Source organism: Lotus japonicus, chromosome 2, assembly GCF_012489685.1.
Source record: "Lotus japonicus ecotype B-129 chromosome 2, LjGifu_v1.2".
Lineage (NCBI taxonomy): Eukaryota > Viridiplantae > Streptophyta > Magnoliopsida > Fabales > Fabaceae > Lotus > Lotus japonicus.
In genome coordinates, this window is record NC_080042.1 from 59173149 (window position 1) to 59198305 (window position 25157).

The window sequence follows — 25157 nt, forward strand, 5'->3', positions numbered from 1 at the left end:
CCACGGTCGTTGTCAAAATCGACAACTAGAGAATAAACACTATGTGAAAATTGTTACAACACATAGACTTCACTCTCAACCACCTCATGACCCCAGTACACCCACACTCTCCAAAGTAAATATTTGAACTACATCTCACAATACTCTAAAACAAGAGCATAAGAGGAAAAGAAAACACAAATATAAACTTAGAGTGTTTTCAGGTGCTACTCTTGGTGTTTTTGGTGTGTTGAAACAAGGAGGTTGAGATCCCTATATATAGCCTTGGACCCTCCCACCCCTCACTAATCTAAGCGATGTGAGACTTCTCCAAGATGCATAACTTGATCTTTTTTCTCCTTCATTAGCAATGTGGGACTTACATTGCAATCAACCCCAACACTAAGGAGTGTGGTGGGTTGGCGGTGCATGATATGAACTTGTCGAATACGACATTGCTTGGCAAAGGAATTTGGAACATTATGCACAAACTGCAGAAATTGTGGGTTCAGGCCATGAAGCACAAATAGATGGGTATTTTTTCTATTTTGCAGGTTCAACCAAGGAGGTCTGATTCTCCGGTGTGGAAAGGAATCCTCAAAGCTTGTGACCATCTCAGGCTAGGGTACCAATACAGATTGGGTGAGGGGAGAACATCTCTGTGGTTTGAAGATTGCAGTGGGAGGGGGATCGTTGCAGCCAGGATTCCTTACGTGGACATCCATTATGTTGATAAGTCGCTAAAGGATGTTATTGTTGGGGGTATGTGGAACGTGAACTCCCTTTACATGGCGCTGCCAGAGAAATTCATCCAACAGTTGACACGGATCAACCCTCTCTTGGTGCATAACCGCCGGGACCTATGGGTTTGGGGACATAGTCACATCGGTTGTTATTCGTGAAGGTTGGCTATGCCTGGCTCCAACAGAGACAGTAATAGGTACAAACGCAGGCGGACTGGCGTTGGATCTACGGTTAAGAATTCGGGAATGTGTGTGAATGTTCCTTTGGCTTCTGATGCGCAATTCAATTCAAACGAGGTATCAGTTCAGATGCAAGATGGAAATCTCTCGTAACTGTACTCGATGTTCTACATCAGAAGAGGATGCTCTCCACTACCTCAGGGATTGGCCTCAATAGAGGGAAATATGGATGCGAGTGGGGGCCCTGGCATGGCCAGGTTTTCTGTCGAATGTGTGTGGCGATTGGGTGAGCAAATAAGCGTAGGGAAGGCATGGAATTTGCTTTGTGACATGCTTGTGGGGAATTTGGAAATGGCGGAACAACATGATATTTGAGGAGACATCTTGGACCATCCCTGAAGCATGGCGTCGACTGTGTCACAAGCATGATGTAATGGTTAGATTTATGGATGGGAGTGACGGAAGGGATTATGGGTATTGGATGGCTCGGTGTTGGCAGCCACCACCGGAAGGGAAGGTCAGTCTCTGCGTCGACGAGAGATTTAATCCAGCGACTCAACTCATGGGTTCTGGTGGATTAATCCGTGATAACCATGGGCAATAGATTTGCGGCTTCTACATATTAAATTAATACTTCACATATATAAATTAATATATTACAAATTATAAATAAATATGAAATTAATTTTAATTTGGTTTTTGAAAATGATAGAAAACTATTATCTAGCTCCCCCATAATAAAATTTTGTTAGAGTATATTGTGTTTGTAATTACTATGTTGTTGCATCAGCTTTTGAATAGTTATGATAGCTGATATATGTAGCGGTTTGTATTCTCCTATTTATATCAGATGTTGGTATTCTCCTATTTATGTCAGTTGTATGTTACAACTATTGACATTCTCCTATTCTTCTATATAAGGATATCACATCTTCTTTAATCACTCAGATTATCAATAATACTTCTTTCTTACCTGTCACTGCTTCTATAATTCTAACAAATTTACATATGATAAACAAGATAGGTAAAGAAACAAAATTGCATTATCATATCCTTCTAACATAACAAACTAGCGGAATTACCCGTGCCCTGCACGAGTAACTTTTGTTATTTACAATTTAAATTTCGTGTAATATTATGTTTTGTATCTTTTTAGTAAATATATTTTAACAATTGTTTCAATTATATGTTCTTAATAGTGATAATTGTGTATTAATCTACCATAATTTTTTACTTATAAATTTTTACTTATTTAAATATGAAAAGAAATTAAATATTTTAAATTATAAGATTTAAATTCACTCAAATTTTTGTATATACATTAAATCATTATTTTTAATATTTTAATACATGTTTAATTAGTAACATATGATTGATTATTTTTCATATCGATGTTTCTATTTACAATAATAATAACAATAATAATATATATTTTGATTCAAAATGTTAATTTCGAAGAGAAATCAATATGTAACAACAAAATGAAACCCCACTTCTAATAAAACTCAAATAAAAAATTATAGGAAAAAATCACCAGATTAAATAATCCAAAATAATAGATAATTTACGAAATTATTTAGATCCAAAGGCTTCTCTTATTTTTGAATAAAGTCTCAAGTGACTATTACTTTTAAGTTTGAACTCGTTCCCTTTTTTTTTCTTTGGCTCATCGATCATACCTTTGGTAACCACCGCCTACCAGGGATGATAGAGGAAAAATCCATTTTATCAATCCAAGCAGATAAATTGAAGGATTTCCGTCTTTCCCTTCATGATTTGAAAAAGGGGTGAAACAATATATAATGGTGAATCAAAAATGGAAGAATGAGTAAATAATAGGATCATAAAATAGGGGTGTTCATAACCGAACCAAACCAATTAAAACCGCTAATACCGATCCAAAAAACAAAATCCTGATAACCAAAAAAACCGATATTTTGTTAATGGATCGGTTTGGTTTCCAGTTTCCATGTTCAATATCGAACCGATCCAAACCAAATCGAAAGTATTTATTTATTTAAATTTTGACATACATAATTACCCATTTAACCATACTTATAATGTTTTATTCCATGTGTACTTAAACCTTTACAGTAATGTGTTTAACCTTTTTCAAGTTAGGAGACATATGTCTTTTTTTTTTAATAAGGAATTTTTAATAATGGTTGAAATGAAATAGGTTTAGAGATGTTCATGTATTGTATCATCTTTTCGAAAATTTGGATGGGCTAAAAATAATATTATTTTGAATTATAATCCTTACTTTGATAGTTTTTATAAGTATTACTTATGTTTTATTTTTAAATAAGAATTTAGCAATAAAAATGAGTGAATAAGAGAATAACGTAACCAATGATAAACTTACGATATTGCGATCATACAATGGTGGTGGAGGACTATAAAATAAAATGGAAATAAAACCCTGAAAACAATAAATCAAAATAAGATAAACACTATGCCACAAAGAACATGTGAAAGAGAATGTTAGGATAAAGAAATAATGTGAGAAATGTCTCAGAAAAAGCAAATGAATTCTAATCAATGCGCAAGTATTTATTCGAAAAAAAAATCATTTTTTCAAAAATTTGGAGGAGTTGAAAATAATATGATTTTGAACTAATATCCATTTTTAGAAAATGATCCAATATAAAAAGATCCAATATACCTTGATAGTTTTCATAAGTTACCGGTTTCAAATTTTTTTTTAAGTTTCTATTTTTATAAACTTTTTTTCAAAATTATTAATTTAGTGTGTATGTAGTCATAAATATTATTGAACATAGCAATTAATGTGGCAAAAAAAGTGGAAATGAGTTTTTTTGTTTTGGAGGGAAAATGAATTGCTTAGGAGGGGACATGTGGGATAAGTCTTCTAGATGAAAACCTTCTTTTTATATATATATATAGATAGATATAGATAACGAATTACAACGAAATATAATTACATTATCATACCATGACCGGTTAAATGAGGGATCCGGAATACTAGTATTTCCTGTAACTCCCTGTTTTGATATCTTTAGACTATTTAATAGGGAAAATACGATTTCTGGACCGATGTGATCCATTTTCAGTTTTCATTCAACTTGTTAATTAACCCACTGAGTAGTGTGAAAATTATGTTACTTACTTCCCATATTTTGCTTCACGTTTTTTAATTAATGTGACAGGAGAAAATCTATACATAAAAATGCATGTTCTCTGTTTTGGGTCACTATAAAGGCTACTCATAATGCGAACATATCATACGACTCAAGAACCTAAGCTGCATATACCTAACATCAGTTCATCTACAACCTTGTTACAAAAGACCCAAAAGACAAAGTTTCAGCAGGAATAGGAAAAAAATATACATACATGTCACGAGCTTTTTTGTTTTATTTTCTAACTTACTCTATAGATTAAATGTCATCGATACAATACAAGGTACTTTTGAATTTGATAAGCATTGGTGGCTCATTTTGGTTCCCGCTCTGACTTTGCAACTACCCCTCATCCTCCTGTCCCCCATGATCTCTAGAAGTTATATTTCCCTTGTGCACTTTGAGTGTAGTGTTAGTTTCGTAGTCACATTCCTTCAAATTATGTCAAACAAATGACGTGATTCAATAATGTCTCATATATATATAGGTCATCGATCGATCGAAACTAATAAATGTGAAAAGCAAGTGAACGAACTGAAACAATGTGCATACGTAGAAGAGTCAATTTATACTTTTAGGGTGATTATGATATGACAAAACTGTTGTAAACGAATAGGCTTAATCGTGATGAAATCACTTTCCTTAAAGTATTTCAAGCACTCTCTGAATTCGTCTTAGAGTTTGGATGCAAGAATATCTAAGATAATCAGCCTTGCTTCGAATTGACACAAGACTAATGAAAACTCGAAATGAAGGGAAGTGATTTTCTGGAAAACAGATGATATGATTGTATGTTCTGAATTCTGAATATGCACTCTATTTATAGGCAAAAACAGAACAATTTATAAAGTTGCGACCCTTCATAAATTATGTCTGTTACCAACAAATATGTGAATAGTTGCGACCCTTCGTGAACAGGTGCAAAATTCGAATTCTAAAACAAGCAAAACAAACGGACGTTACGACAACCACGTTGCCGTTGCCGTCGATGCGTCGTACTAAAGTGCCTCAAGTGTCGTACCGTCTACAAGCCGCCACTAGCGCCTCTACGCCCACGCCCACGCCGGTGTCGCTGGTGGCGACACCGGCGAGGGGTGGTGTGAATGGAACATGTGACATAAAAGCTTGGGACCACCAAACCATGCACATGTGGCACTATATCCTCACTTTGTCTCTTTGTTGAATGGTTGGCATTTAATGATATATAAATGCTTTGAAAAGTTGCTCCACTTTCTATATGGGACTTCATTCCAATCCATTCAATGCAAAATCAACACACTTGTCATTTTGGAACACTATGTAATTATTACTCCTTGAGTAATTATTACAACAATCCCCCACTTGTTACATAAATGACAATGCCAATTCCAAAAATAGAAACACCTGAGTGTTAATACAGTTTAGTATCTTTCAATTTGAACTAAACCTTAGTAAATATTGTGCAAAGTATAATCGAAATATTAGGTAGCTGTGCTTTGAACTCATATTCCTAACGATCATACCAGCATAAAATTACACACACTCGTTTGTGATCCTTCGCCTACATTTTCCTCGCCTAGCACTTTTTATGGCCATGTGCTTTCCTGTTTTCGTGAATTTTTTATGAGAGAAACTCCAACTCTCATTTGAGACGGCACAATCTCGAAATTCATATAGGTGAAGTTCATACCGTATGTGATTTTCGCAAAAACACATATTTCGATCATGAAGTTCATTAGGAGTATATTGAAACTCAACCCTCAATATCTAATAGTCAACATTGTTGCTTAATGTTGCATTGTCATCCAAATCAACGATTTGTTGTTACCCATTGAATCTTAGGTTAAGGTTTTCTTAACTTCAGATTGGGTTGCTACCGTTGTTGGAACTCTTACTCAAGGAGTTTTAATCTCATACCTCTCGAGGTATTCTTTACTAAATCTCTGGCCAGTGGCTTAGTAAAAGGATCTGCTAGATTATAGCTTGTTCGTATATAAGTCAGTGAGATAATTCCATCTTTAATCATCTTTCTCACAAGAGAATGTCTCAGACCTATGTGTCTAGATTTCCCATTATATACTTCACTGTATGCTCTGGCTAGGGTGGCTTGGCTATCACAATGTATCAACACTTTTGAAACATTTTCTTTAGTCAATGGAATTTCCAATAGGAGATCTCTTAGCCATTCAGCTTCTTGTCCTGCAGAAGCTAGAGCCACGAATTCTGATTCCATGGTGGAGAGGGTAATACACGTCTGTTTCTTGCTCTTCCAAGAAATTGCTCCTCCAGCCAATGTGAATATCCACCCAGTGGTGGATTTATGATCTCCAGCACTCGATATCCAACTAGCATCGGTATATCCTTCTAGTATTGCTGGAAACCTATCATAATGAAGTCCAAGATCTTTGGTTTTTGAAAGATAACCAAATATCCTTGTAACTGCCTTCCAATGCTCACCATTTGGATTGCTAGTGTATCTACACATCTTACCAACAGAGAATGCAATGTCGGGTTTGGTGCATTGCATTAGATACATTAGACATCCAATAGCGCTTGCATATTCCAACTGGGTCACTGCCCTTGCTTTATTCTTTTCAAGTTTGACGCTAGGATCAAAGGGAGTATTTACTTCCTTAAATCGTAGGTGTGTGAACTTATCTAACATTTTCTCAATGTAATGTGTTTGACTAAGTTCATAACCCCCACTATTTATTTTAACTTTAATCCCTAAAATGGTATCAACTTGTCCAAGATCTTTCATCTTGAAAGAGGACTTTAGAAAATTCTTTGTTTCTAGAATTCCATCCATGGTATTGCTCATGATCAACATATCATCCACATAAAGACAAATAAATATTGCAGTATCGTTCTGCACCTTTGTGTATAGACATTTGTCGCAAGAATTCGGAATGAATCCATTTGAAATTATGATCGAGTCAAATTTCTGATGCCACTGTTTTGGCGCCTGTTTTAGGCCATATAGAGATTTTACTAGTTTGCACACTTTCTGTTCATTTCCAGGAAGTATGTAACCCTCTGGTTGTTCCATGTAAATTTCCTCATCTAGATCTCCATTTAAAAATGCAGTTTTAACATCCATTTGATGTACTGCAAGATCATTTATTGAGGCTAATGCAAACAATACTCTAATTGTGGTTGTTCTTGCAACTGGTGCATATGTGTCAAAGTAATCAATACCTTCTTTTTGTCTAAATCCTTTGGCTACTAATATAGCCTTATAGGTGTTTAATGTTCCATCAGTATGAAACTTTTTCCTAAACACCCATTTACATCCAATAGGTCTTGAACCTTTTGGAAGATCAACTAGTTCCCAGGTTTGATTAGACAATATTGAATCCATTTCATCTCGGATTGCATCTTTCCAAAAGGAGGAATCCCTTGAAGCCATGGCTTCCTTATATGTTTTAGGATCATCCTCTAATTGTAGAATAATAGAAATTTTATGCACATCATTCTTACAATTACCTTCAACAAGGTAAAAGGAAATGAGTTGAGAATCGATTTCATCTGAACCTAAGTTCTTAGTCTTTCGAATTCTCTTACTTTTTCTAGGTTCAGGTTGTATTTCTACAACTTCTTGAGAATCTATATCTCGAGATTCCTCATTAGTGTGCGTTTCATAGTCTTTATTCTTTGTTATAAGATTTTCAAAGAATTCCACATCTCTGGATTCGACTATGACACTAGACTCAAGATTTAGAAGTCTATATGCCTTACTGTTTGTGGCATATCCGATGAACGCACATCTAATTCCACGGGGACCCAATTTTGTTCTCTTTGGATCCATATTTTTGTAATATGCTACGCACCCCCACACTCTAAAATAACCAATATTGGGTGATCTACCCTTCCATATTTCATATGGAGATATTCCGGTCATTTTTATGGGTATCCGGTTCATTATATGACATGCGGATAAAAGTGCCTCGCCCCATAAATTAAATGATAATTCAGAGTGCATTAGCATGCAGTTTATCATTTCTTGATAGGTTCGATTCTTTCTTTCAGCAAGACCATTTTGTTGTGGTGTACGCGGTGCAGAACATTCATGTATAATGCCATGTTCTTCACAAAAAGAATCGAATTCTGTAGAGAAATATTCTCCACCCCTATCACTTCTCAAACTTTGATAGTTTTATTTAATTGATTTTCTACTTCTGCTTTGTATGATTTAAAGGCATTGAAAGCATCATATTTATGCTTCAATAGGTAAACATGAGTGTACCTAGAACAATCGTCTATGAATATTATGAAATATCTATTTCCCCCACAGGTTAGCATGCCATTAAATTCACATAAGTCAGAATGTACAAGATCAAGTAAATTAGACTTTCTTTCAACACTTTTGAAAGGTTTTTTGATCATTTTAGATTTAACACATATTTCGCATTTTTCAAATTCATGAATGTTACATGAGATTAATCTGGACTTAATTAGTCTATTCATAGTACTAATACTAATATGTGCTAATCTAGAATGCCATAAGGAAACAGAATCAATCATATAAGCAGAATTGGAAACTTTATTAATAATGTTATCAATAGTACATAATTTGATCATTCCCTCAGCGGAATATCTTTTTCCTACAAACACCCCATTACGAGTTAATATGAGTTTCCCGGATTCATACACAGATTTGATTCCTGGTTTTCCCAACAAGTCCCCACTAACAAGGTTCCTACTCATCTCTGGAACATGCAGCACATTAACAAGAGTAACTTTCTTTCCGGAAGTAAAATTGAGTTCGACAGTTCTAGTTCCGACAACCTTTGATCGAACTTCATTTCCCATCTGCACTTCTTGATCATCAGTTGATTCAGAGTAAGTCTTGAACGATGCTTTGTCATATGATACATGAACAGAGGCACATGTATCATACCACCACCCTGGAACTTTACCCTTTACAGCCATAACTTCGCTCACAGTAGCGATTATTTCATCATCAACTTGGACAGCATTCACTTCCTTTTTAGCCTTGTTTTGTCTGCAGTCTCTAGCAAAGTAGCCAGGCTTTCCGCAAACATAGCAGCCACCCTTTGGACCTTTTGTTCCATTGTTGTTTTTGAACTTATTATGTTCTTTCTTTGGTCCGAGATGTTGCTGTTTGCCATCATATTTTTTCTTGCCTTTTGCAGTTACAGTATTTGCCTTAGAGAAACCAGAAGACTCAGCCTTGTCTCTGACCTTCGATTCCTCCTCGATTCGAAGGTGTTTCTGAATTTTCTCCAAAGAGAAGTCTTCAGAATTGTGCAGCAGTTTCTTCCTGTAACCATTCCAGGAAGGTGGCAATTTTGCAATGATTGCACCAACTTGAAAGGCTTCAGGGATATCTATTTTCACTGCCTTTATCTTATTTACGAGAACCTGTAACTCGTGCACTTGTTGCAGAATAGGTTTTGTATCTAACATTTTGAAATCGAAATATTTAGATATTAAGAACTTTTTGGTACCTTCGTCCTCAACCTTGAATTTGAATTCCAATGCTTTCCATATTTCCACTGCAGACTGAGTGTCTGTGTACAGATCATAGAGGCGGTCAGAGAGAGTGTTCAGAATGTGTCCACGGCGGAGCAACTCATCCTCTCTGCGTTTCTTTCTTTCGGTCTTAAGTTCATCATAATCATCATCTTTTGGTTCAGCAATTGGTGTTAGATCAGGGTCTAACACATAATATATTTTCAGTGCAGTCAGGAGAAAAATCATCTTGTCTTGCCAGCGAGTGAAATTCGTTCCATCGAAGCGATCAAGTTTGACAAGATCCTGGTTCATGACTTTGATACTGGAGACAGAAGCATCAGTAGCCATTTGAATATACTTTAAGATTGTTGTAAACAAATAGGCTTGATCGTGATGAAATCACTTTCCTTAAAGTATTTCAAGCACTCTCTGAATTCGTCTTAGAGTTTGGATGCAAGAATACCCAGGATAATCAGCCTTGCTTCGAGTTTGCACAAGACTAATGAAAACTCGAAATGAAGGGAAGTGATTTTCTGGAAAACAAAGGATATGATTGTATGTTCTGAATTCTGAATATGCACTCTATTTATAGGCAAAAACAGAACAATTTATAAGGTTGCGACCCTTCATAAATTATGTCTGTTACCAACAAATATGTGAATAGTTGCGACCCTTCGTGAACATGTGCAAAATTCGAATTCTAAAACGAGCAAAACAAACGGACGTTACGGCAACCACGTTGCCGTTGCCGTCGATGCGTCGTACTCAAGTGCCTCAAGTGCCGTGCCGTCTACAAGCCGCCACTAGCGCCTCTACGCCCACGCCCACGCCGGTGTCGCCGGTGGCGACACCGGCGAGGGGTGGTGTGAATGGAACATGTGACATAAAAGCTTGGGACCACCAAACCATGCACATGTGGCACTATATCCTCACTTTGTCTCTTTGTTGAATGGTTGGCATTTAATGATATATAAATGCTTTGAAAAGTTTTTTTTTTTGAGAACAAAAAGCTTATATTGATATAACAGAAAAATCATGAGAACAATCCTCTCATGTAAATTGGTAAAAGATAAGACAAGAAAAACAACTCAAGCCAAGCCAAAATGACTAAAGGCTTAAACCAACCCATGTACTATTTTGGTGACTAGGGAGCTTGAGAAGAGCCTCATTAAAACCTCCATAGGAAAAACCCAGTGGGAAAAACCCCAGAGAGGAAAAAGAGTACTCAAGCACAAGCTCAAAACCAAAAATGGACACTAAATAATACTCTGAGATATTGAAATGCACAGGATAAAACAACTCCAAAAGCTCTTTAAATTTACACAAAGTTGAGCCTCAAGCATATATCAGAAATTCCAAAGGCCAACTCTTCACTTGAAACAAACAGCATTCCTTCACAGCTTAATTAATAATATAAACTTGGTCAATGACCCACGACCAGAGAGGTTTCCAAGGAAGAGTCACACCAACAAGATTGCAAGCAATAAGCCTTCTCAATCACTTCAGTTTCAAAACCTTTTCAAGCCTTCTTTGATATACTACTCATGGACCACAACCCACAACCAGATAGAATCCATGAACCTGTCAATAATGGATAAACAGAATGCCATCTAAATAAAGCAACACAATAATCCAATCTCCCTTCAAATTCCTTACCTCTGACATATCTAACATTTAGAGTGTCAAATCAATAGATACGACATTTAGAATGCCAAATCAATTGATTACACTGCATCTCTTTAATACTTCCATAATACACCAGAATTTGTCACGGCAGCGGAAAACTGCAAAAGAGATTCCAATCCGCAATCCGCAAACATCAAACAGCTCCAATGGGAATGTTTAAGAAGAACAAGCCTCACAATGAAATAAACCCACGCTTGGCTAGTAACACAGCCGAGGAGTTGGCTTCCCTTACAATAATAAGCCTTATTAAAAGATAATAGACAACTTGAGCCAGAAAGACTATATGGTACCTACAACAGACCAACACTTTCCCCTTCACCAAGGCCACTCACGATCCATGAGAGCCACTTCCGATCACGCCCTCTCAGGGCCCCAAATTAAACAGGCCTGTCATTCTCCAATTCCTCCGCCAAACCCCTTATTGCCTCATCATCAGACCCTGGAAACCGCAGGCCGACAGATTTCCCTAACAGCCAAGCTTTTGTAGCTCGAGTAATATAGCTACCAGCGCCCTCCCTAGCTGCTGTCTCTTGGAGCCTTGAAATCGTTGGGTCGATTCCAGCCGAACCTTCCGTCACCTCTCTTAGAATGGATGAGCCCACCTCAGACCTTGGTTTTCGGCCTCTCTTTCTTCCTGCATATTCTTTCCTGTTTCTTTCGTTCCCCATTGAAAAGTTGCTCCACTTTCTATGTGGGACTTCATTCCAATCCATTCAATGCAAAATCAACACACTTGTCATTTTGGAACACTATGTAATTATTACTCCTTGAAGAAAATCATATAAACTGAGACGAACATGGGGTGTTGAAGAGAATCTCTAGGCTGTCTTAGCATTCAAAAGCGCAAGTACTTCATATCTAATTTTTATTTTAACGTGCAATCGAGCTTTTCGGCCGGCTCAAATAACCATAAGGCTTAATATATCATTTTAGACGGTGCAAATAACTCACAATCAAGTGATCAAAGCGAAATTTATCTCGTCCAACAGTCAACCGAGTGAAATAAAGCAAATAAGCATTAAACCCTTAGAGAATGTCCAAGTGTAGTCATCATCTTAGAAGTGTTGCTCAAAACATTCATTAAGGCCAAGCTCCTCTATTACAGGTCACACTATGCTCGATAAGTACAAGTTTGTCCACGGTGGAGCTGTGGTGGTGTAGTGGATGAGCACAATGGAGCAGCACTGGGGAAGTACTGTAAGAGATCCTCTAACGTTCAAGTCAACTTAAGATCATAGGAATAATGTTGCTTTCACACCCCTATTCGGGGTCGAAAGAGATGGAAGAAGGAGAGAGATATGAATAAAAGAAAAAATATGAGATGTGATATGTGATAAAATTAGAGAGATATAAATTAAAATAAGTAAAAATGAGATGTATAAAAAATGAGGTGTGAACATATCATTATTGTAAGAAAAAGCAATAATAAGCAAGTGAATTGTCTAAATAGCTTACAGTGAATTCACCAACATAGAATCATCTTATAAATTGTGAGGATAGTCAATTGTTTGTCACGTACCTTGTCATCGAGGTGCATTGAGGCTTTAATCGTGGTTGAGATAAGTTGGCCATAATTCTAATTTCTAACAACTTCATTTTATAATCAGATAATTGGTTTAAAGAATGAAAACCATGCCATAATCTTGATCGTAACTTGGTACTTGATCGTCTTGGCCGGTTTACTTGGCTCATGTTTTCCTTACAAACATTTTAGTCAACCAGCATATTCGTGGACTGTGCGGTTGTTTTGGCCTACCATAACACTAAATCTGACTACTAAATTATATTGAGTTAAAAAAAAAAGACTACTAAATTATATTATAAATTTACAATTTAAGATATAAATGCATCATTCGAACACTTTTTACAAATGTCTAGTGAATGAATACACTATTCTTAATAGATTTTATTGGTCTCAAATCTCAAATTGATATCTGTTTAAGATCACATAGTTGTAAGGACGTGCTAGCAACAAAGATCCATGGAAAGGGTGTCAAATCATTGCTTTTGAAATACAAATCTTTTTCGTATTTGAAGTTGATATTTTGTTGTTGAACATCAACAACAAGGATTGGTTATGTGTATTGTAAGTTGCAAGACAAACAATTTGCCGGTCCCAAATCATAACTCATCTCCACCGTCCGAGACTGCTGCGTCCTCCACGAGCCCGGCACGTGTATCAAACTGTACTATTTCAACAGTGACATCATATTCTTGCGAAGATTTCACAATTCCCACGTGTTGCAGTTGAAACACCATGACAATTAAACGAGCGTCGCAGGACAAGTGGTAACGGTTTTAGTGACAGCGGTAGCGGTAAAAGTGGGGCCAAAGAGATCTGGTGGTGCGGTGAATAAAAGAGACACGTAATGGTAATCATGCGTGGCGTGGGATCCACTGTGGGCCCCGGTGTAGTGAATCATGTGGGGTCGCTTGTTTTGCCTGAGGGTCGAGGAAGGATAGCAAGAGCTAGGGGTGAGCTTCGGGCGGGTTCGGTCGGGTTCGGGCCAATTTCAGCCCACCCGAGAAAAACCGAACAATAATTTATTAGGCCCGCTACCGACCGCTGCTACTTTCGGGTTGGTCGGTTTGGGTAAAGTTGGGTCCAACCTAGTTTCGGGTGGGTTTGGTCGGGTTGGGCCCAGATAATGGGCTACGTTTTTTTTTGGACTTGGTAAAAAAATCAAGGTTTTTTTTTTTTAGTAAAACAGACTTGCAAAAAAATTAATAAAAACTCCAAAATTAATTTTTTCTTGGGCTGTACTAATTTTGGTAAACTAAGGCCTTAGCCCATGACTAAAATCATATTTTTGCTAACAATGAGTCTGGCTCATTGATAAAAACCTGCACCAAATTAATATTTCATACAGCACATTCCAAACTAGAGTCACTAGAGATCAAACTAATAAATTTTTGAACTTAATTAAAAAGTAGTCATAGGTAAACTTAATTAAAAATTAGGCATAGGAAGCATAAGCACAACATCAATGGTCATGCATGAATCAAGTTACAGACCCATAGTCATAGCTTAAATTGCTAAAAAGTAGATAAGTATGTTATAGTTACAGACCAATCATAGCCTAAATAACTAGGTAGAAAAGTATGCATATGTCATTAAAGCTTTGCTTCTTAAGCAGTCATTCACCATTCTTCAATCTTCACCATCAAACTTGCATGAATCTTGGGGCACTCTATCAAACTCTTCCAGCCCTCAAGTGACATCTAGCATTTAAATTACAAGAGTTAAACATTTTCCTTTGCTGGAAATGTAATGCAGCACAAAATAAAATAAAAACAAAATCAAAGAGTTACTAATATTACCTAATTCATGTACACTACTAGCATATGAGCTTCAAGGGAATAACCAGTAATTGTATTCCCTGGAAATCTTTTAGGAGCACTCTCCATTAGCCAACAATTCTACAAAGGGAGGGATTGAAGCACAACTCAGTTATATTCACAACATAATAATAAAATCGGAAGCACAAACAATAACAAATACATAAATACACATACTTTTCAATAGTAGAGCTCCAATTAATATTCCTTCAATGGTGATCAACACCACATTTTGGCTGCAATAGAAATGAATTGATCAAAACACAAATTCAGTCAAATCTAGCTAACACCAAACATAGAGTAAAAATCAATATCAATAAAATTACCAAAGACAACCAGAACAGAGTAGTAGCATGCCCATCTTGAGAAAGCCAAAATAAGTCCAAAGAATGCCCCAAACTCAGCCAAAATATATCCACATTGCAACACAATTCAACAACTGCAAGAAGCTATCAACATACTAGCTGCCAACAATGAAGATCACAAAAAAATTAAGATATTTGTCCAAACTAAAAAGAAAGAAACAATAATTCTAATAAATAGCTTGACTTACCAAAATATGAGTCATTGCACACAATGACTCCAAAAAAGTCTTTCTCAACTGAAAATTAGCCATAAAATAAACATTTAGTTGAAAAATTAGTCAATTTAAAAAATAAATTGTAGGAGGCAGCAATAAGAAAACTTATTCATAAAATATTGCAAACCATTGAACTTCAGCCAATAGACATTGGCTGTGACTGAGAAGATCCAGCACCAGCAGCAGATCTTCTAGCCCTTCCAGAAATTATCAAGCCTCGAAATTCTACAGAACAAGGAAAGAAAACACATCCATTAGGAAAGAAAACAGATAAATAAAATCACAGTTATGAAAAGAAACTTCTACCTGTTATAACTTTTTCAGATTGGTCAAATACATCAACAACATCAAGTTCTTTGGGCTGATTGGAAGATTGTCTCATCCAGTTTTGAGTACAATTCAGTGCTTCTGCAACTTCAGGGTTTAGAGAGCTCCTGTAAGTGTCCAAGACTCTACCACCAGTGCAAATTTTCAAGTGGGTGTTCAAGTTTGTGGTGCCATGAGTCTTGCTATCACACAAATACCTCTTACCACAGTAGTTGCAAGCAGCAGTGGGGTCTTGAACTTCATTTTCAGGTAATCTGGTAAAGTGCTTCCATATAGAAGTTGTTGTACGCGGACCGCTAGCATTTGGCTTACGCTTTTTCTTAGGATTAGCCCCTTGAACTTCAGGGGGTGGGGGAAGCACAGCAGGATCAGCCATAGCAATCTCAGTCTCAGCACCTTGAGTGGGTTGACTTCCACCAATAGAAGCACCTGCTGGTTGAGTTACATTGGATGGTCCAGCTGCTTGGGTGTCTATTGGAGATGGTGTCGAAGACAAGTGTTGATTAGGTTGCTCCATCACTGTGTCAATGAATAAGCATGTTAAGTGTGAAGTTCAGCTAGTTTAACTTTCAAGAGTCAATCCAAAATAGAAACAATGATAAATAAGAAAAAAACATAATGAAAAAAAAATCATAACCAACTTAGATATCAAGACTATGGAATTGTCAAAACAGAAGCCCAAGTTTCAAGTGAATGAATAAGCATGTTAAGTGTAAATTTCAGCCAGTATTAATTAACTTTCAAGTGTCTTTCCAAAACAGAACCAATGATAAATAAAAAATAAAGCATAAAGGAAAAAATTATAGCCAACTTAGAGATCAAGACCAAAAAGGAAACTTACTTTTACTAAAACCAAGTGCTAGACAAAAACTTTTTACTAATTTCTATTAATAACAAGGACGAGATAGAAAGTTCCTATAACTTAAAATTGCAGCAGTCAAAAGAATTCCCTCGGTAAGTGGCCCATCACATATTCTTCATTGTTCATGTAAAGAGCTTTTGGAAAATTGAAACAATGGGGCCACTCTAGTTCATACGATCAAAGGATGACATGTTCATGGTATTTTTGAATTACTAAGGCCTTTCCAAACAACTACAACCTCTCTTTTGACATTTGGTTAGAAAAAGCATTGATTTTTAATCTGGGTTGCATCTTTTTTATAATAAAAATTTCTTGCAGATGACAAACCTTTACTTTTCTTTTCTTTTTTTAACTTTTCAATATCATTAACGAAATGGAACATAACATTTACATGTACAAGATAGTTATCCATTTATCCAAGCCAGACAAGGAGGAAAAAACTACAAAGGTAAATCATTGCAGAAAAGGTGCAAAGACAGGGCAACAGATATATAATTAGCAAGCTCGCAAGGTTTAGACAAAATTAAAAAATAAAAATGGGGTTAGAAACTTACCAAACGAGATTCACAAGTGAAAAAAAGTTTGAAGATTAAGTTGTTGCTCCAATATGGTCTCCTGGCCTCCTAATGGCATCAGACAAAAAGAAGATAATAAGAACAGAGATAAAGAAAACAGAAAATATAGAACAAGACAACGTAACAGAGATTGGAAGGGAAGCTAAAAAACAAGTTTTCATTTCAATGATTTATGAAACCAGAAACTGGTCAAGACTTGAGAGGATCTGAAACCTTACCTTTTCTTCCTTCAAACAGCTTTCGTTTCACTGTTCAAGCTTAAGGAGGGTGAAGAATGGAGGGGAATACCAAGGGAAATGAGGGAATGGGCGGCGGTGCAGGGTTCAAGTTCTAGGGTTTTGTCATTTTGGTTTCTTTCCTAGGGTTCAAGTTCAACTACAGCCACTGAATGAATGAAAATTGTGAGTTTTGAATTTATATCTAGGGTTGGGGTTCAATTAATCAGACATTCAACTTGTGGTTGCAAAGCCACTACATGTACCGTATAAACATTGGGCCTCACCAATTTGTGGGCTTGTAACAAGGAAAAATCTTTTATTTTTAATCGGGTTGGGTCGGGTACCGACGGATTTATTGAACCCACCCGAACCCGACCGTGATTACCCGCATAGAACCATCTGTCCAGTTTTTAATACCCGTAAACCGACCCGACCCGACCCATCAGTGCTTTTAAAAGTCGGGTTTTCCGGGTTTGGGTCGGGTCGGATATTTTGCTCACCCCTAGCAAGAGCTAATAATAGGAAAGAAAAGAAAAATGATAATACCAATAATATTATATTTTCGGGTTTTTTTTAATAATGTGAAAAAATGAGAAAAAGGAGGTATATAAAAGAAAACACAAATTAAAAAAGGAGGTAGCATTTTCCATATCGAAGCTGATTTTGACATATGCCCAAAAGTCCAAAACTATCCTTTTTTTTATACATCTTTTTGCTAAAAATATTTCTTCATATTATTAAAAAAACAAACCTCTCTTTTCAACACATTCTTATTAATAAGTTGAAATTCATGTGAGATTAAAAAAAATATAAACTCCATTTCTAATTTAGTAAGCTCATGCAAATAAAAGTTTGGTGAATGAAAAATTCTAGTTGGAAAAATTAACTCTACCATATGTCCGACTTAAATATCATAAAGATTATATTAAGAAAATAGTTTAATTGAAAATAAAGGGACCTCTATTTGATCATATAGATTCGTAGACTTAATTACCTATCATTTCCTTCAATTAACAAGAATTGTTCATATTCCATTAATCAGGTAGTAAAATAATACTAGTGATCAAGTCAATATATATAGATATAAAGCAAGTATAATTCAATCATATGGAAAATGATTTTCTAAAATAACATTGGGATTCATTTGAGCCAATTACATTTTAACTCTAAGAGAAGTGTTTAGTTACACATCATAAACACAAAATATATCTCTTAGTCACACATCATAAACACAAAATATATGATTCTGTAACACCCCGATTTCCGGGTGTCACTTTAGTAACCAAAAATAAACTTAACGCGGAAAAACAGGTAATTTTTTTTCGTTTGATTCCTTCGAATTAAAGCAGTAGAAAATAAAGACATAACCCAACCACTAAACTAACCAACATACATCAAATATAAACATGTACAGCCTCAGCTGCACTCCCACGTCACGCGCACTCGCAGTGACTCCAAAGTGTAAGTGGGAAAAATTATAATTACAAACCACTAGGAGAAAGCCGGCCTCAAAATGGCCTAAGCAAAGACCCCTATGGTCCGACTGACTCACTGTGATCCCTCAGTAAGAGAACCACACAAAAGTCATGCGTCGGGAACCTACCCTGTCCCAAAAGCAAAACAAATCAGAGCTATTACAGTAACAACCAACTCGAAAGACTGTAACCACCCGTAACCCACACCACTATCATCGACCCTCCCTCGATCAGGCATGAAGTCCGGGTCCTCGTCGAAAGCTTTAGTAATAGTCATTTCGCTCCGGGTCTTTCCCGCACAACGAATCATCACGAACCGGCTGACGGACGCCTGGCAGCAGGCCGACCGCCCAAACACAAACATGCAACCAAAGCCAAGGCGCTAGGGTCAACTTACAGAATACAATAGATATACAATCAACATGCGATAAAGGGGTATATATATATATATATATATGTTGTATATATACATATAAGTTATGTATTGCCTACCCTAAGGTATATACATAGCATGTTATCAAATCTCTTACACAATTCAATCATCAAAACACATAACGATGTTTATCAACATCAACTCATAATAAGATGCATTGTGTCAATGCAGAATATGCTGACACAAACCCGAATAACGTCACTCTGCTTGGCGACGGAACAAATCAACAACGTCACTCTGCTTGGCGACGGGACAAACCAACAACGTCACTCTGCTTGGCGACGGAACAAATCAACGACGTCACTCTGCTTGGCGACGGGACAAAACAAAGACGTCACTCTGCTTGGCGACGGGACAAACCAACGGTATTGCCACTTATAGGCTGGGCACCTCGAGACGGTCATAACACTGGCCTCGTGTTTAACCATTTCTGCTCGGGCGTCGCTTATCACCTTTGGCTATAGTCAAGACGGTACAAACTCTACATGGTTTGACCATTTCTGCTTGCTATGCCGAACATCAACAGGCACGATACAACTCTACATGGATGATCGTTACCTTCTGTTGTGCCAGATATAGTCAGGACCGATTCAACTCTGCATGGCTGATCGTTACTTCCTGCTATACCGAAGTACTCTGCTTGGCACTTCATCGCGTATATGCACGTGTGCAATATGATTATCAAAACCAGAGTCAGTGTCGGTCAATACAACACGACTCGGAGTTAGTGTCGGTCAATACAACACAACTCCCACCACAAGACCCACAAACAAAACCCAGAGTCTGTGCCGGTCAATACAACACGACTCGAACAACACTACCAGGAGTACTAAAGTACTCGGTGACTTTCAATCATCACCATAGCTCACCTCAGTGGCTTTCCCCAATTCCAAACTCTCCAAACCCACAACATAAGTCGATTTTTCCCCGCCTTTCGTAAATATTTTTCCCCTTCAGTTCTCCTATGCTTAAACGTTAATAAAAATTGTTTCAATTCGAATTAGCCAAGTTATGAGTTTATTTCTCAAAGTCTAAGTTTCCCAAGTCTTTATTTTTCGAAAGCTCTATCATTCTAAGTTTCCAAAAATCAACCACCCAAAATACACTTCCCGGGGAAAGTCTAGGAATTCCAACGAATCCCAACAAATGGCTACGTCTCAAACCCCACATTTGGACTTGCCTAGGGTTGTTCATCCAACCCGAGATATCAAAGATCACCAGATCAATGAATCTCCACTCCGAAGTTGCGTCAAAACGCTCAATCCAACAGAAGCACAACATCACAAGTTATGGAAAAGCATCATAACATCAACTCAACATCAGACAAAGCATAAGTCGAATTTATCGACGCCTATCATGCAATCATAGCTAATATGTAAGTTGCCCTAACCTCGAGCTGTTCCAGTCTCGCAAGCAAAGGCTCCTTCACTCAATTGCTTTGAAGTTCCTAAAGTTCCTTCAACTGAACCTCGGAGAAAACAAAGCAGAATCCAAATAAAATCGATTAGTTCGATCGCAATACAATACATAAACGATAGACAAAGCATTAAAGCTTCAGAATACGACATCCGGGTACGAAAAGACAAGTTTTCGAAACCGAAAAACTCCCCCCCTAAAGGAATAGCCCACGACCCTTAAGGAAAAAGAGCTTCGGCTCTTTTTCTTCGATCAAATCTGTTTACAAGGTAATTTTAGGGTAAAACTAAGGCAAAGAAACTGTCGGAACAATTTTCGGACAATCGGGTCGAAATACGGCTATCCAGGGGCATTTTGGTCCAAAATAAAGGCTCAAAACTTCAAAGTTATCAGTTCTGAAAACAAATTTGACAGCAATGATCCTCATGACATCCGTGACAACAAATCCTAAAGGTACGAAGTCAGATTATGACTTTTCGACAATAAAGTTTCGAAATGTGAGACAAAAAGGTTTTGAAATAGTTTTTCAGATCCTGGACAGCTCGATCGCAATCGGCGATTACTGACAGAGGTTTTAGACTCTTGGGAACGTAGGGAACATAACCCAAGCAAGAAATCAGAGAAATCGGACAGTTTTACAAAAAGCTCAAAACTGTGAGCACAGAAACGACTTCAGAAACGCAACAGAAACAGTAATCAGTGGTAGGATTCATGCTAGTTACCTCAATACCTAGAAGTAGGGACGAACTGCACGAAGATAAGTCAAGTTTTCGCGAAAATATCTTCTCCCCCCAAGCTCCTCAACTCGCGGCCTTTGATGGTGAAAATGAGAAGATTTTTGCTTTTTCGAGCTATTTATAGGCAGGTGAAATCGCGGGAAAATGAAAATTTCGCGATTCCGATTTTTGCAGCACGTTCACCAAGGAATTCTAAGAGAGATTCTGGCGTCAGAATTCCAGAACTCAAAACAAATATCTATGATTTGGGAAAAACGATATCTAAAATCCCAAAAGCGGCGTAAGTTAATCTGTCCCGAAAAACTACTTTTTGCTGTGATGCTCAAACGACAAAACTTCCTACTGAAGAAAGATTGGAAATGTCGAAAAAAATTTGGCAACGTGGACGGAAACTTCGTTAGAAGTCCCGAATAGAAAAAGTCTTCATCCATCGCTCAAAACTAGGGTTTTGAAGCAAAGAAATTAGCGTCGTCGGACTTCCGAAAAGTGAATACTATCGTGCGTACAGTCCAGGGTTCCGAAATGAAACGCTGGTCGAAGGAAAAATAAAGAGAATCTTTAAATTTTCCAAGAATTCGAAATCTCACTTAAAACGTTGCTCTAAAGCGAAATTAGCCTATTCTGGACACGCTCGCCATAAGGCAGGTGTGCAGACGACTCGCACTAACTCCGAAAGCAACTACGCAACATTCCTCAAGCAATTCCTGAACTTTCTTCTTTATTAATCTTTCTCAAATATCAAACTCCTGTCACGCTTACACTGATTCTACGCGTGAGTCGGAAATTAGCTTGTTCTGAAAATCCAGATCTTACAGATTCTCAGACCTCAAATTTTCTCTAAGGTACACCTTTCTCGTTTCTATATTTTAATAGTACTCAAAAAATTCTCAACATAAGTAAAAACTAAGAAGAATGACCTAAAACATACCATTGTACTTATAAAATAAGAGAACCTTGTGCTTCACCACGATCGTGCTACATGCCAGCACGACTGAGATGATCATCACGAGCGTGTTAAAAGGGGCATGATGATTGCTAAACATCACAACGAATGTGCTGCTCCACACAAGGTCGTGTTGGCTCCATCTGGTTTGGTGAAAACATCTATTAGCTGATTTGGGTCAAGGAATCTGATGGGATATTCTCAGTCAAATCTGCATATGATTCTATTGTTGAAACTGACTTGGAGTTTGATGAATCAAACTTTAATCTAGTGTGGAAAGTCTGGGCTCCTTCAAATGCTTCAGCACTAGGTTGGAGGGTATTTCTTGACCGCATTCAAACGAAGATGAATCTGGTTCGCAGGAACATCCCAATTTCAAGTTGTGCGTGTCCTTGGTGTGGCATAGCAGAGGAAACCACTTCTCACTTATTATTTGTTTGCCCTTTTGCCTGGTGTGTTTGGTCTTTAATTTTGAGATGGCTGGGGATATTTTTTGTGCTGCCAGGGGAATCTATGGATCATTTCAAACAGTTTGTGAATTGTTGGTCTTTGGCAACGAAGAGTGGTCTAGCTACAATTTGGCTTGCAACTGTGTGGCATCTATGGCATGGGAGAAATGCAGTTATATTTAGGGAGGAAAATTTGGAAAGTGTTGGGATTTTTGAAGCTGTGAAATTGAAGTCGTGGTCATGGATTAAGGCCTGCAATAAAAATTGTCCCCATTCTTTATCAGAGTGGTTTAATGAACCATTGGCCTGTTTGGGGGATATGTGACTTGATTTTTTAATGTGTTGGGGACAATATTGCTACTGTATTTGGTATATTCAGGTTGGATCTTGTGAAGTATATTGTATGGTGTGTTTTGTTGTTGGAAGTTTTCTTGTTTCTTTTCATTGGCTGAAGGCTTTTGTTGGTTCATTTGCTCAAGCAGAGTTGGTTTGATCTTGGGGTCGTGACCTGTGCCATTAGTGGGTTTTTTTCTTATGGTTTTAGTCCTTCTTGGAAGTTCCTCTTGGTTCTTAGTAAGGGGTACTCTTTTTCCTTCACTAAGTTTTCTAAAGGGGGTTTTTCCTAGTAAGGTTTTAATGAGGCCTCTTCCTTAGATCCTTCTTCCAAGGAGGGGGAGGGGGTGGGTTTCATTTAGCATTTTTTCTGCTCTTTGTAATTTTTTTCTCCTATTTCTTCACTTGTATTGGATTGAAGTACCCCTTGTACCTCTCTTCAATATATTTAATTCATTGCCTATCAAAAAAAATCTATAAGCTGATTTGAGGTAGAGATGTAGCGAGTAATAAGAGGTCACATTGCTACTTCCACATGAACAAAGTGATACTCAATCTCAATATGTTTGGTGCAAGAATGAAACATGAGATTGATTGTCATTACATAAAATTATTGTTATCACAAAATAGTTGTGGTGTTTCAGGGAGAGAAACACCTATATCTTTAATGACATATCTAACTCATGTTAGTTTTGTAGTAATGTGAACATAGAGTGATATTCCACTTCAGTTCTTGAGCAAAACAACAATGAATTGCTTGACCAATTAATATTTTAGGGTATTTCGAGAACAGACCCATTGGAGACAAGTAGGGCCTATAACACCAATGATCAGAGCACATGCGTGATAAATTCCGACGAAAAAAAAGTTATTGGCACGTGTGCAAACAAGGTGCTCTAGCAACTGAGCTACTCTTTGGTCTCAAAAATGCTGATTTAAAGAATGAGTGATTACCCTTCTCCGACCCTATTTTAAATTTATTTTTATTTTTAAATTCAAATTTCATATACAATTATCGCATTATTTGTAAATGGAAACAAGTTAATTCAAATATTTATAATTTTTGAAATAAAAATATTTGGATGCCCAATTGCGAGACGATAAAACTAGAAATCAAAATAATACATTTGTGCAACATCAAAATTTATGTTCTTTCATTTTTGGGTTAAGCATCATATTAGTCCCTGTCTTTGTGTCGTCGTCTGACCTAAGTCCCTCCCCGGAAAAATTATTGGAAAAGGTCCTCTTCTTTGTAAATTGTTTGGAGTAGGTCCTCGCCGGAGCCCGGAGCTCCGACGAGTGATGATTTGGCAAGTTGACTGTGTTAATAAGGCCTACGTGGAATTTAAAAATAAAATAAAAAATAACACATCAAAAATTTAAATTTAATTAACAAAAATACAACAAATTAACAAAACTAACACTAAATTAATTCTTTCAAAAAAAGAAACACTAAATTAATTAATGTTTAACATATTTAACATCTCTCCCAGAAACAAACCTGGAAAAAAATTCAAAACATAGTTAACATCTTTTTGGGTTGATTTCAAAACAAATTTTTTTTTTGGAAAATCATCAAGCTGCTGCAAATCCAATCTACTTGATGCTTCATATTAGTTCACCGTAACATCAGGGAATTGATCAGACAATAAAATTAGAGAGCAATTTTAAATTAACAATGGCCGATCATCAATTGATAAATTAAAGAATATTTCCTTCTCAAAAATCACCACGCTGCTGCAAATCCATTCCAATTTACACATAAACAAACCCAATATCCAAACCCAACCCAGTAACCTCGTCCCTTCATCCATCACCTCCTTCATCCCTCATCCTTCATTTTCCAACCTCCTCCTCCTTCTTCATAAACAGGCCTAGAATCTTACAAACCCAGAATAACACTCAATTACAAACCCAAAAAAACCTTCACAAACCCAGAAAAGAAGAAGCACTGCACTCCCACAGAATCAGACCTCAAGAGAAAGCAGGGGAAAAACACAAATACAAGCAAGTTACAACAGCCCCAACAAAAACAAAGCCCCACACCGGCAGATTCTTCGAAAAATCTGATTGATGAGGAAGAAAGTTAGAAGCTTTTCATCTCTAAAGCTCAGATCCACGTCTGAAACACACTTGGGACCAAGAACCCTTCAAGTGCATCTTAGGTTTAGGGTTCGGGTCGTACCTCAAATCATCCCCAAACCCTCCACCCCTGTCGTTGCCACCCATTAACCGACTCTTGGCGACGAGGCCATCCTTCCTCTGGTGCGAATCGACCCTCT

The 25157-nt window shown here is 37.1% G+C and overlaps 1 protein-coding gene across 1 annotated transcript; it reads left to right on the top strand.

Annotated features, from left to right (window-relative positions):
* Positions 1–16669: 16669 nt before the first annotated feature.
* Positions 16670–22867, top strand: LOC130736741 (uncharacterized). The gene is made up of 2 exons (XM_057588531.1): positions 16670–16744; positions 22262–22867. The coding sequence occupies exons 1-2, from the start codon at positions 16670–16672 to the stop codon at positions 22865–22867; spliced, it is 681 nt and encodes a 226-aa protein (XP_057444514.1).
* Positions 22868–25157: the final 2290 nt, after the last annotated feature.

Bases quoted from the DNA above. Each gene is read 5' to 3' on its own strand.
- LOC130736741 (XM_057588531.1), top strand. From the start codon at position 16,670: ATGGAACATAACATTTACATGTACAAGATAGTTATCCATTTATCCAAG. The intron at 16,745-22,261 runs GTAAATCATTGC...AACATCTATTAG, and splicing joins AGGAGGAAAAAACTACAAAG to CTGATTTGGGTCAAGGAATC.